Source organism: Vipera berus (genome assembly GCF_964194415.1).
Source record: "Vipera berus genome assembly, chromosome: 3".
NCBI classification, from domain to species: Eukaryota; Metazoa; Chordata; class Lepidosauria; order Squamata; family Viperidae; genus Vipera; species Vipera berus.
In genome coordinates, this window is record NC_138204.1 from 49,765,431 (window position 1) to 49,779,792 (window position 14,362).

The 14,362-nt window shown below is 41.5% G+C and overlaps 1 protein-coding gene across 1 annotated transcript in view; it reads left to right on the forward strand.

Moving 5' to 3' along the window:
- The first annotated feature begins 840 nt into the window (after positions 1 to 840).
- Positions 841 to 14,362, forward strand: part of NUDT3 (nudix hydrolase 3) — a 30,987-nt gene continuing 17,465 nt past the window's right edge. The window contains exon 1 of the mRNA XM_081324583.1: positions 841 to 1,206. Within this exon, the coding sequence (XP_081180709.1) occupies positions 1,108 to 1,206 (99 nt within the window). The 5' untranslated portion in view covers positions 841 to 1,107. The remainder of the gene's footprint in view (positions 1,207 to 14,362) is intronic.

Here is a 14,362-nt window from a genome sequence, read left to right on the forward strand (position 1 = left end):
GAGGCAACTTTTTAAATAAAAACTAATTCCTTTTACACGGACACGCCACTCTATGACATTCATCAGGATCGATCCACTCGCTTCAGGATATTCTTACGGTAAAAGGTACGAAAGCCGAACAGGGCGGGGCATTGTACAATGTGAGTGACAAAATCTTAACAGCTTTAATGCTCGGAAAACATGATTTCCCACGAAACCCAACAGATTAAGGCACTCGCCGAGATACGAAATGTCCATTTCTTTGAGAGTAGCTTCAAATACGCCATTCTCGTTTTTTCCTTGCCATCCCAGAGGAGACACCCTTTATTCAGCCGTCTTACCCCTCCCTCCCCTTTATCGAAGCTTCCAACAAGACTTCTTTCTTTCTACGCTTTTGGCGTGCCGCTGCTCTCACAAGATGAGCATTGTTTCCTCTCACAGTACGCGATTTGCGCAGCCACGCGATTAAGCCCGAGGCCCTGAGCAAAACGCTACGCCAGACGTCTCGCTTACAGTACTGTGGCTTTCGTGTACGGCGACAGCGTAAGAGTGCGACGGCAGCGGAGCACATACGGTACCCCTCCCCGTGTTCTCGACACTCTTGACTTACAGTAGTGCGGCTGGGCTCAAGCCTCGCGTTGGGAGAGACGCTCCGCAACGGGTGTCCGAAGCGGAAAGGGGCGAGTGATTCCCAATCCTCGGTTACGCCGTCTGCGTAGCATGCGCTGAGGAAGAAATCCCGGGCAGCGCTTTTCTCCACCCGCTGCCTCTGCGCCGTTGACGTAGTTATGCCCCAAGATGGCGCCGCGGTCGTCGTCGTTGGCGGCGGTGGCCGAAACGCTGGCAGAAGCTGCGGTGCTAGTCCTGGAGCAGCAGAGAGAGGGAACAAGGCGGCGGGTGGACGGCGACAGTATTTGTAGCAAGTAGCAGTGCAGAGGGGACCTTCCCCTCCTTTTCGGCTGTTGTGTGAGGAGGCAGAGACTCTCTGGGATAGCGGGTCCCCCGCCCCCTTCAGGCAGGGAGACCCCAAACCTACCCGCGCGTGCGGAGCCGACACCCTTTTCTCGGCTCATCTCGCTGCTGCTGCCTCCCTGGTGGGCCTTCCCACCCCTTTTCCCCTCATCGGAGATGATGAAGCTCAAGTCCAACCAGACTCGAACCTACGACGGGGACGGATACAAGAAACGGGCGGCTTGCCTCTGCTTCCGCAACGAGAGCGAGGAGGAGGTCGGTGAGCCGCGCGTAATAAGGCTCGGTTGGAAGGGGAGAAGCAGGAGGAGAGAAGTGGCTAGGGCAGGGGTAGGCAACCTCGGCTCTTTTATGACTCGTGGACTTCAACTCCCAGAATTCCTGAGTCAGCGACTCAGGAATTCTGGGAGTTGAAGTCCACGAGTCATAAAAGAGCCGAGGTTGCCTACCCCTGGGCTAGGGTGCTGCCAAGGGGGGGGGGGCGGCGGAGAAGAGGCGGCGAGCGCTGGTGTCGGGCAGGAACGGGACGCCCGACATGAGGGAGAGGGAGAAGAGGGAGGTGTGACGAATTGGAGGGCTCCGAAGGGGGAGAAATGGGGGGCGGAGACGCTGGGTGGTACCCGCCGAAGGACGGAGGATGGGGAGAGGGGCGGAGCTTGGGAGGGTGGCTGCTCCCGAAGGAATTAGTCGGCCGAACAGGAAGCGAGTGTGGGAATGGCTTCCCGGTGCCCCTTCGGCCCGAGCTTACTAGTTGCTTCCCTTTTCCCCGGTCCGGCGCTTGCAGATGGCACGCTGCAGTTAGTAAGAGAGAGCCTGACGGACGGAGTTCCCGAGTGGCTAAATAGTACGAGAACACGCGGCTGTTACTAGGCGAGAAGTGACTCAACAACAGCCCTCGGCGCTCTCCCCCTTTGTTGAATCGTCTGTGGGAGGTGCAAATACTTTGGGGCGAAACGACACTCCCCCATGTAAAAAAAGCCAGCGACTCCATTCCCCCTTTTCTCGTCGAGAGAGAGTGTGTGCGTTGCGGACGGTATTGATCTCCTGTAGTACAGTAAGATATTGGGTTAATGCCAAAAAACGCTGCCAGTGGCTTTGAAAGCCTTTCTTCTGGAATCAGCGGCTTCTTCCAAGCGCACACCGTTCTTCAGAAATGTCACACGTCTGCCCGGGAGAAATAAAGGAGTGCATTTATCAGGGAATTTTTAATTGTATTCTTTTAACACCAATAAAAAAAATATATGCACTTGGGATTATTGTATGATTCTTTATAGATTGATTGCAGTAAGCCTTTTGTTTCAGCTGGGCTTTCTACCAAATATGTTTGCATAATTGTTCTAGTCCAGGGGTCAGCAACCTGAAACAGTGAAAGAGCCACTCGGAATCGGTTCCCTCACAAAAGGAAAAACGGAGCCGTAAAAAATGTGCGCGCATGCGAGTACATGCGCACATGTGCAGAACAGGGTTTGACTGAAGAGTGGAGCCAAGGCGAGATATGCACCTACCCTGCATATTTGAATTGATTGGTTGAAATTTTTTAGTCCCACTTTTTTTTTTGGACTGCACATGGCAGAGGACTTGGAGCCGCAAGAGACGGCTGAAAGAGCCGCATGTGGCTCCGGAGCCGCGGGTTGCAGACTTGTGTTCTAGTCTGAAAGGGGGTGATGCATAGAAAGTACTGGCATTTAGAAGTTGCTGAAGAGGAAAATGTTACTGTAATTGTTAAATGCTACTGGTTGTTATACATATGCCAGGGGTAGGTTGCAGGATGATGAAGACTGCTTGAGTGAGTAGGAATACGTCTTTTCAAATTAGATAAAACATCAAAGGAATTGATTCCATCATATGTACAACATTTTATAGTATAGTTGTGCTTGCTTATGGCTGTTACAAATCAAAAATAGCCACTAGCAAAACACTCTTTTATGGAGTAAGAATAAGGTTTTTAGTGTAAGACTTAACAGGAAAAAGAAAATATCTCATTGTTTCTAGAACCTTCTAAATAAATTCTCTTCAGTGTGCCACTATTTTGAAAGTATAGTTAAGAAAGTCAGTAAGTTTAGTATACTCGTAAAGAGTTTTTCTTCTCAAAAGGAAAAAAATCTGCAGAATGAAATACAGGTAATCCTCAGCTTACAACAGTTTGTTTTAGTGATTGTTCAAAGCTACAAAAACACTGAAAAAGTGACTTATGGCCATTTTTCACACTTAATGACCATTGCAGCATTCCCCATGGTCATGTGATCAAAATTCTTTATCATATAGTAGAGGTGAGAATAAAACTTGCCTCTTCCTAAAAGTTCTGTATGAGTGTGTGGCTCTATGGCTTCTCATTCATCTACTGTACCATTTGCAGAAGTAAATGTTGAGAAATGGGCTAGAAAATACAGTACAAGTACTCCTCAACTTATTTATTTATTTTTATTTTAATTCCATTTATATCCCGCCCTTCTCCAAAGACTCAGGGCAGCTTACAAGCTTAGCAGTAGCCTTCATTCTATGTATATGCCTGCTTATTAGGGCTTTCACACAAACCCCAAGCGGCATTATTACAAAGTCAGCTTATTGCCCCCAACAATCTGGGTCCTCATTTTACCTACCTCGGAAGGATGGAAGGCTGAGTCAACCTTGAGCCTGGTGGGATGTGAACCTGCACTAATTGCAGGCAGCTGGTGTTACTTAAGGAGGCATTAGCCCACTGCTCCACCAAGGCTCTTTTGACCACAATTGAGCCCAACATTTTTGAGCCAATTGCCAAGTATCTGAATTTTGATCACATGACCATGGGGATGTTGCAACAATCGTAAATGTGAAAAATGGTCATAAGTCACATTTTCCAGTGCTGTTGTAACTTTGAATGATCACTAAATGAACTGTTGTAAGTTGAGGATTACCTGTAGCCTCTTGAAGGTTCCTGAGCAATATGTAGCAGCTCTGCTTGTGTCAATAGGCTGAATTCAGAAGCTTGGAAGTTGATTGTTCACTTGGAGGCTATCTACAGGATGGCGCTGCAGAATGGTGGAGAACAAAGCAGCTTTCTGTTTTTGCATATAGCACGTGGAATATGGTGCATGGGTCCTTAATAGGTTAAGGTTGCAAGTGTTTATTTTTGTTGTAAAGATTACTATTGCCTAAGTTCATTATTTTATATTTACAACTGAAAATAATTATTAAACCATAAAACTGGTATAATGATTGACAAAAGCCAGAAGATCTATAACGGGCATGTCAAACTGGGGGCCCACAGGCCGGATGCATCACGATGAAACCGCGCCTTCCCCATTGCCGGCAATGGGGAAAAAGTCACGATACGTCGTGCGACGTCACGTGACGTCGCGAGTTTCACATGCTTGATCTATAATAATCTAATAGGAAAATATAGCTCTAATACTGTCAGATAAAATATTGCGAGTAGTGGAAAAGAAATAACTTCATCTCATCAACAGAAAAATAAACCAATAAAATCAGTAATTCCAAAAGCTTTTAATCCCGTAGTTTGTGGGAAGGACATGTTTAATATTGCTATCTACAAAAAAAGCTTTACTCCTACTGGGCATCTGTTGCACTTTAGTTGGCATGAGTAGGTAGTACATACTGAATGCTGTGCATAGGCAGGCTTTTACAGAAAGAAATGATCTTAAGTATTATATGGTAATTTAAAAATGCAGAGAAACGTGACTGAGCAAATTTGGCACTTTAAAAATAAGAGTCAGTGTATAAATTAATTTTATTTGATAGTCTTTTTTAGCTACAAATCTGTTTAAAGAAAGAATTATTGCAAATGAACATGATAATAAATGTGAGTTTCTTTCAAGTGGTGGCTTTATTGGGGGGAGGTATTTTATTCTGTGGATTTTTAATATTGTAAGTCACCTGGAGTCTCAGTGTGTGAAATGAGAGGCCATATATGTTTGTTTAATAAATAATCTAGTATAAAGCCTAGTGGATGACAAGTCATCTACAGTTTAGGATAATAAATGACCTTCCTTCACAGTAAAAAAAAGCAACCAGCAATTACAAATTTATGAATCTCAGCATCATTTTAAAGAAACCGTTACTAAAATCATTTAGTGAAGGGGCAGATAGAACAGATTGGTTTCCAGGATTCATAGTGAAGTACCGTAACTTGCTAATCCCTTAATGAACATCTTTTCCAGAGGTAGAATCTCTACAGAGAAGAGGTCCTCTACCTTATAATAATGAACAGCTTTAGAGGTGAGCAACAGAAAATTACAATGCAATATAATCCTTATACCAAGGCAGGTTCAAAGTTTTCTTAATAATGTCTGGTATCTGAACAACAGACGCTTAATGATCTGCTTTGCAGTAGGAATTACGGTAATCATCGAGCTTGTTGGTGGAAAACTTATTGCGTGTACTTTAAATGCAAAGTATCTTTTGCTTATTTAAGCTTTCTCAGGTGGTACGTTAGGTTTGGTGTGCTCTCTCCCCTGAAATTGGTGAACTAATGTGCCAATATTACATCTTTTAGGAACTTGTTGAAAACCTATATCTCTATCTAGGCCATCTTTGTATGAATACTGCATGGTTTCTGGTTTGTTTCCTCCCCCTCATTTTTACTCTCTCTGAGCACATGTATGTATTTGTACCATATTATAAAGTAATTATAGTTGGAAATGGTATAAAATATATTTGTACATATTGTAAATGTATATTTTGCAGCAGTTGTAAAGTCATCTGATTTTGTTCAGAATAATGCCTTTCAGTTGTTAATAATGAAATTCTACAGATGAGCTTCTGGAACATTGAGGGTTTGGGATTTATTTCATTATTTAAAAACATGGTAGTGAAATCATGAAGATAATAGGTTCCGGGGTCCTTTCAGATTCCTGAATAATACTTCTCTAGAAAGACAGAGATGGCTCAGAATGGAGGAAATGATAATATTTCAAGCTACTGCTCAGATAGCTGTCCCCTAGATTGGCAGATTGAAGGATTGTTTTTTTCTAGAATTATTTTTCCCCAGTACCCCAGCTGGATCAAATTCATTTTCAGCCTATCTTTTGCTGGCTTTTCATTCACTAAATTTGATCCTGTTTCTTGAGTTTTGGAGATTAATCTGCTGACAGACAAATGGATAGGGATTTGAGCCTTTTTCCTTAATCTTTTAAAAAATTTTAGGTTAAAAAGAAGTACTTTTGTTAGAAAACCTAAGTATGATGTGTATCACAGAAGTACAGAAGTGTATAGTAGTAGCGAAATACCAGAAGATGACATTCTTCTACTTTGGGATGAATAGTTGCTAACATATGTTACCTTATAGCATCTAACAAACACTTAGTATTTGTATTATGTTTAACTGTATTGTATTTAAATGCATAATATGCATTTAAATATAAACTTTAGCATTATCAGGCTCCACTTATTAGCTTTGTGAAGTTAATAAAAGTTCACCATATACAGAGATGTGCTCTTTGTATTTTGCACTTGGATAATGGCCTGCATAATAAGGTAGCATTTCAGGAATGCTAATGCTTTGGAAAAGTTTCTAGCCCCAGATTGTATGCTAGGAAACACTACACTCTGTTTATACCTCAAATACAAGCAGAATGACATTTTTTTCATTTCCTTTTAAGACACTGTCTTAGCAGCACATAAATAATTTTTTCAAAGGGTTTCTTCTATTGAGCAATATTTCATGTTCATAAATGAGAAACTTTGTCATGCAGGAGAATAAAATTTCTGTGTATGTCTTAGAAGCTTGCCTTGGATAGTTTGTTTCAAATATTAAAAATGCCTGCTGAGGATTTGGGAGCAAACAGTTGCTCTTATGGTACAAGTGAACTTCTGAACTATCTTCTGCGGTCTTCAGTAATTGTTCAGATGCAAAAGTCAGATAGTTGTGTTCTCACTTTTACACATTAAATGTCACTCTTCCACATTAAAAACAGTTAATGTCAATTTTGGTAATTTTTGTATCATACTGTACTCTCATGGCATAGGGAAACTAAGATTTTATTTCCTCGCACTATTTTTGGCCTTTGCCAGTGAATTTACAAATACCGTTATTCAATAAATATTACTATCCTTACTAAACTACATATATAGAGTAACTGTTGTAGCAGATGAAAAAACTGAAAGGAAAGCAAAATGATGATAATACTTAAAATATTATTGATTTGTTAGTTTTTATTTGGCCAGGAAAAAACATTTCTGCAGGTAAAAAGTGTTCTGACTCTTTTAAACTCTTAGATTGGAGATGGTTATGGGCTCTTCTAGACTAAGTGGCTGTCTGAGCATATGAAAATACAGTTAATTCATTGTTAAGAGCCCAGGAATGGTATTAAAAATCTTACATTTCCAGTCAGCAATTTTTATTGTTAAGAAATAGAAATTACATGAACAGTTGAAGTTAAGACAAGATCTGGAAGATTAAAAAAAAATGTTAGAACTGGCCCCATACTGATCAGATCTGCAAAACATAAAACCCAGATCAATGCAAAGGATGTGCCAAAAGGTTTAGTTGATACTGGACTACTTCCAGGTCCCAGTACAGCTTTGCTTATAAAGCAGTGGTGTGTGCATGAGAGAATTGCCAGAAGGAAACCTTTTTTCTAGTCTCATCACAGAAGTCATTGTCTAAACTAAAATGTGCAAAACAAACCCTTGATAAGCCTGAAACATTCTGGAATGAAGTGCTTTGGATTGATGAAACTAAAGTTCAGTTGTTTGGCAACAGCTACAAAGAATAGATTTGGAAAGGAAAAGTGAAGCATTTAAAACTTGCCAACAGCTTGTTATGTGCAGGGTGGCTTTATTATGGGGTTTGTGTGGCAGTTGCTGGAATAAGAAATACTGTGTGTAATGAATTTGGCTAAATATCAATATATATTTTAAAAGCTAATGTGAGGTGAGTGAAGATATAATAATCTGAAAAATGTCTCCAAATGAACCTTTAAATATTTATTGGAAAGAAAGATAAAAGTTTTAGAATGGATTTCACATTTTCTAGACTTGAATATTATTGAAAATCTGCTGGGGGAGAGCTTCTGTCAGTAATTCATTGAAACATTTGACCAGGATGCCTAAATTTTGTCATGCAACTGTATATGTGTCACATACATTTGCTTGATTTTTAAAATAATACTTTCAGTTTTAGATGTTGACCCTGGGTAGCATAAGATTATTACATCGCATAAAACATTTTGCAATAGTGGCAAATATTTTCCATAAATTTCATTAGCAAGTGTTAAGAATTTGAGAGACTTTCTCATAGAATTACTTGTTCCCGTTAAGATTGGGTGGTTTCTGAGAAGAAAGCAACAATGGGAACATCTTGCTTTGCAGTGAATTCTGTTGCTTAACTAGTTGCTTAACTATTACATGATGGTGAGCTTTGACATCCCAACTACTCCCCCTTCCCTTTGGTAAAATAGACTCCTTTTCTTGTTTTGCCTACAAAGACCTATTTGCAAACTAGTTTTAAACTTTCTCGTTTTCCCTTTTTAATTCTGTTGCTGACAGTTGTACTTCATAGTATCCAAATTTGAAATTCCCACAGATTTCACAAAAGGGAAGTAAAAAGAGTAGTTACAGAGTTAAATCAAAGTGTGTAGTGAAAAGCTTTATGAATAAATTGAATTGAATTCATTATCATCTCTCATGATGATAGGTTTGGAAGAATGCAGCAGATTTTCACCTTTAGCCAAGTAAGGCTTCTTTATTATTTTAGTAAACAGAAGAATCTTAGAACTACAAACCGTTTTTCTGTTATACTATGCCATTTGCTGCTGGGCTTTTATAGAGGTTTTAATCCATATTTTCTCTCTGACATTTGATCCTTTTGTTGACAGATCATGAAAATGCACTTAGTTTTAAGGATATAAATCCTGACTATGCTCTCCAAAAGTCATTTAAGCAGTTTAATCAGGTTGTATAAATAATAGGAGAAAACTGTCTCTTCTGCTTGAAAGTTTGAAAAAAATACTGTCTCAGTGTTCCTCAAAGGAACTTTTCAGTATAGTTTTAATCACCCAGAAAATGATCTCTCTGAAATTATGTTTAATGTTTTAGTTTAAACATTTAACTTTAACTTAAATGTGCACTTAATGCACCTATTTAAATATTTCTAGTTCAAATCAGTGTGATGTAATTCTGGATTTTTTACCTGACTTTCAGAATATTTAATTAGAATTGTGACTTCAGGATTTAATTGTTAAATAGCATCTTTTTAATAATCTTGAAAAAAGTTGCATTGATTTCATCTGTCCAGAGCAGAACCCAGTGCATTTCTAAATATTAGAAAAATAATGAAAAATGGATTGTTCTCAAAAATGCTTAAGACTTGTTTTCTGTTCTTTAAAGATTCAAAATGTTAGTTACAATACTGGAAGAAAAAATGAAAGTTTCATAAAGTTACTTAATGTCACTTAAGAGCTGATCAGATGAGGGGAGCCCTGTGTAACTGAACATTGTGCACTATTACTCATTTTTGTATTTTAAAGTATTATGTCATCTAACTTCAGCTTTTATTAGGAAAATCTTTTAATTAGTTTCTTCATTACTGATTTCTTTCTCTTTATCTCATTCTTCCATTCCTGAGAAATCCAGCCTTTTTATTTTTAAAGCCTATCTTCCTGTCTTTTCTTTTTTCTTTAATTTAAAAATAAATAAGATTAATTTGAGGGGTCCTTCATGGTCTGTGAACTTACTTGTTTTCTTGCAGATGTTTCATTACCCAAGCTAGGTAATGACTAGCACTGACAATGTTACCAAGTTTGGGTAATGAAAACATCTGCAAACAAACAATCAAGCTCGGAAAGCACCAAAGACCCCTCATTTCAACCCTGCACTACAAATATTCTCCTTTATTGGGAGAGGAATTTGAAATTCACAAATAAGATGCCCTATCCCAGGGTCCCCAACCCCCAGTCTGTGGACCGGTACTGGGCCGCAGCATGCCAGCAACTGATCCGCACAAACAAGCAAAGCCCCATCTATGGGATATAGGCAGCACACAAAACCTCCGGTCTGCGGACAAACTTTTCTCCACGGAACCAGTCCCTGGTGCCCAAAAGGTTGGGGATCTCTGCCCTATCCTATAGAGCATCTCTTTCTTTTTGTGCTCCATACTTATTGAGATCTTCTCAACAAGTTTTTATACAATTGAAGTGAGGTCCTTTGGTAGTGACTCAGGACTATACTATTATTGTTGGAGTTCTTGGTATTTATGCCTTGCAGAATTGAGTAACAGTTTTGTTATCTTTCAGAATAACCCTTAAAACCTTTTTAGATAAGCTATTTAATATTGACATTTTAATTTTACTGGTTGTGCTTGTTTTTATTCTTTTAATGTTTTGATTTTATATTAGGTTTGCGTTGTGAAGCATTGAGGGACTTCATTAATTGATGATATACCAAATTACCGTAATGAACAGAATGAATAAATAAAAATTCTAAACTCTATTTGCTTTGATATCCCAAACCTGTTTAAGTCTGTATAAATTTGATACCACTTTACCTAAATTCAGAAGATAATATAGTGAACATAACCAGTATCTTGTTTGGTCGGGCCAAAGATTGTCCAGTATGACATCTTTAGTATTGATCATCCAGATGTCTGTGGGTGGGAGGCTGACAAATAGAGACCACAAATGAGATAGATTTTTTTCCATATCCAATATTCAGAAGTATATTTTTGAACATATATATTCCATGTTTTCCTCCTGAAAATTTAAATTATTTTTGGCCTCTTTAACAATTATCCAGCAGCCATGCCATGAGGATATAATGAGGAGAAGAAAAACAGAGCAATTGTCAAGACATTTTTGTTAAAATTTGTAGTAGAGAGATTGGCAGAGCCAGGAGGAAGAGTTAAATGAGGCATCAGTTTAGAATTGTTACATAGCCACAAAATAATGAAGTCCAATCGCCCTTGAATGCTGTTAATGCTTATTTAGTTCTATCCATTTGCTAACTGATAATGTGAGATTACTGTTCTTAGGCTGTTGTAATAAATCAGTTAATTAGAACTTTCATGTGTGGACCTCGGGTTTTTTTCACCCTGACAAATTTACTTTCAAGTGTAATTATCCTCCAAGAGCCATGTTCTTCATCCCACCCCCAAATAGCAGTGGAAGAAGGGGGTGGTCATTGTTTTTCCACTGGTGGCTTTCCCCTTACAGGTAGCCTTTGCTTAACAATGGTAATTGAGACCGGAATTTCCATCATTAAGCAATGCAGTGATAAAGCAAAATGTCATGTGTCTGCATCTCTTACTGACAGCAATCCCTGCAGTCCTCATTGCCATTGTTAAGCAAGTATTCTAGGTTGTTAAACGAGGACCACGTGACTGCACCTTCTGGCTGACTTCCTTCAAAGTCCGCGGAGAAGCCAGCAGGAAGTGGCAAGTTCTGGGTAGCTGACAAGCAAGCAGTTGGACAGTTAAATACTGCAGAATGAAATGGGCTGGGTCCTGCATGTATACTTGTGGGTTGGGGAGAGGATACTATGGCATTGAACAACTGTGTACTGAGAAAAGGATGCTGCAAGGCATGAATGTGTGCAAGCTGGGAATATGGTGCTGCTACAAGGCATGGGTGGGCTGGGACGGTGCTTTTGCATAGTGTGAGTGTGTGCAGCTGGGGCTCTGAAGCGCTGTGTGTGGGATGGGAAGAGGGCACTGCTTTGAGATGCAGCTGTGTGCAGGCTGGGGACAGGGTGCTGCTGTGAAACATGAGTGCATGTGGGTACAAGAGCAGCTGACTGGAGGAGGGGGTTCTGCTTCAAGGCAGAAGTGTATGTGGCCTGGGAAGAGGATGCTGTTGCAAGGTCAAAGTGCAGCTGGACAAGGGAGGTGGTGCTGTGGCCTGAGCGTGCGCTATGAAGTATGAGATCCCTGGGAATCCCTTGTGGGTAGCTGGCAGGGAAAGTTGCTATTGATGATCACATGACTACAGGAACCGGCAACTGTTGTAAGTGCAAGCTGGTTGCTAATGTGATCATGGGGTGCTGGGACAAATCAGACTTCAAGGACTAGTCATAAATACCACGTGTTGAGAACCATTGTAATGTCAAATGTAAAGTTGAACGGTTGCTGAGCAAGTAGTTTGTTAACTGAGGACTACTGTATAAAATGACTCAACTTCAGGTTCTGCTGATTAGAGGGTTGGGCTTCCTTCTTAAACCTAGTGTTGTGATTCAGGGTCAACCTGTGGGTTCGGCAGTTGGGTTGGATGACTCAGAGGAGGAGGGGGGTGTTGAAGACCTTGCTGAGGGGGTTGAAGATCTTGCTGATGAGAGCCCTCAGCCAGGCCCCTCCCACTTGGTCACCACGGAGACCCAGCTGTGTGAGCCTGACAGTGTGGATGAAGATGACCCACAGCTGGCCCTGTTCAAGGACGCCCGACGCAGGAGGCAGTCAATTAGGAGTAAACAGAGGAAGGCAATGGGGCTCCTCGGAAGGAGGCACAGAGAAGCCACGCCCTGAACTCTATATAAGGGGAATATGTGGGAGGGCTGGTTTGCTGAAGGCAACCGCTTGGATAGTTCATGTTTCTTAAAGCTCCTGTTTCTTGGTTTGTCTTGTTGCGTTTGTTTTTGTGGTAATAAATTTGGCAGGCGTAATTCCAGCCTCTTGCCTTCTTGTAAAAGGGGTTGTCCCTGCCTTTTCTGCAGGGCCGGTAGCAGGCTGGTACAGAACACCTAGAACTGATTTCTTTGTGCCAAATCTTGCAAAATTGCTTCATCTCCTGGGCAGATATATAAAGTAGAACATATTTAGGGATCTGAAAGTCTTCTTGAGGCATTCCTTTGTGAAGAATCAGGAGCATAGGCCCATATACCGTATATACTTGAGTATAAGCCGACTCGAGTATAAGCCGAGACCCCCAATTTCACCCCCAAAAACTGGAAAAAGTTATTGACTCGAGTATAAGCCGATCCGCCGTTCTGCAAGCCGTTCTGCAAGCCTCCGCCGCCGGCGGAGGCTGGATCCGCGCTCTGCAAGCCTCTGCCGCCAGCAGAGGCTCGATCCGCCATTTTGCAAGCCTGAATACACAGGAATACCCTGTGTGGCCGCGGCTCTCGGGGAAGCCCTGGCTGTCCGCTTCCTCGCTCCACGCTGCCATTCGGGGCCCACGCGTTCCCCGGGCAAATCGCGGCGCCCAGCAGGCGAGGAAACACGCCCGCTCCAGTCGTCCCCCCTTCCCTCAGGAGACGCGAAGCAAGTGACCGCCCGGAGCTTACCGAGGACTTGCGGGCGGCCGAGGCTTCGGTGCTTCCAGGATCGCGCGCACCTCTCCCAAGCCGTCGCCGTCCGGAGACCTGCCGAAGTTTGGGGAGGTGCGCGCGCACCTCCCCAAACGTCGGCAGGTCTCCGGACCTCCGCGCCCTGCCTGCTTCTTTCCGCAGCGGAAAGAAGCAGGCAGGCAGGGCGCGGAGGTCCGGAGACCTGCCGACGTTTGGGGAGGTTTGGGGAGGTGCGCCCGCACCTCCCCAAACCTCCCCAAACTTCGGCAGGTCTCCGGACGGCGGTGGCTTGGGAGAGGTGCGCGCGATCCCGGAAGCACCAAAGCCTCGGCCGCGCACAAGTCCTCGGTAAGTTTTTTTGTTGACTGGAGTATAAGCCGAAGTGGAATTTTTCAGCCCAAAAAGTGGGCTGAAAAATTCGGCTTATACTCAAGTATATACGGTATATTGGAAAAAAGCATCTTAAGTAAGGATATGTGGTTCTATGTCCACTGAGAATGTGAGAGTAGATATGGGAGGGGGACAAAAAGGAAGAGGAATATTCCAAGCTTTTAGGTAGGCAATTTGGTTTTGACTTAGCATGTTCTGTGAAATCAGCAATTGTGGTTTGCAAAGTATGATAGTGTTAAGTATGAAACAGAGTAGGGGTTGACTCTGGGGTTAAAAAACATGCCACAATGTGAATTGAATCAAAAATGATGTGAAATGAAGGCAGTATTTTAGAGATTGAATGGGAATGATACTGGGATATTGAAAAATGAAATTAAAATGAATGCTGTGTTAATATCCAAGAAAAAAATGATGGAAAAAGAAGTTGTAAATGTTACAATATTTTTTTAAAAAAGTAATGTTGCACTTGGAGAAATGTTAAAATACAGATGCTGTTTGTTGATGGAGTTGCTATATGACAATTAAAGTGTATATGCCTGAAGGAATGCTGTTATTGTTTACTTTCACAAAGGGAAAAAAATGGTAGTGAATGCAAAAATTACAGTGGAAAGGAATTGTGGGGACTTACGGTTGCAGAAGGTCTGTCCAGGCCATCCTTTTGCTCTTCAGCATTTTACTGAAAATATTTATTTTATGTTTGTTTACTTAAAGCTTACGATAAAGTGAACGGGTTTGAATTATGAAATATTTTTGTGTGAATATGAAATTAAAGATAAGTTGCTGAATATGGTAAGAGTGCATTTGAATAAGCGAA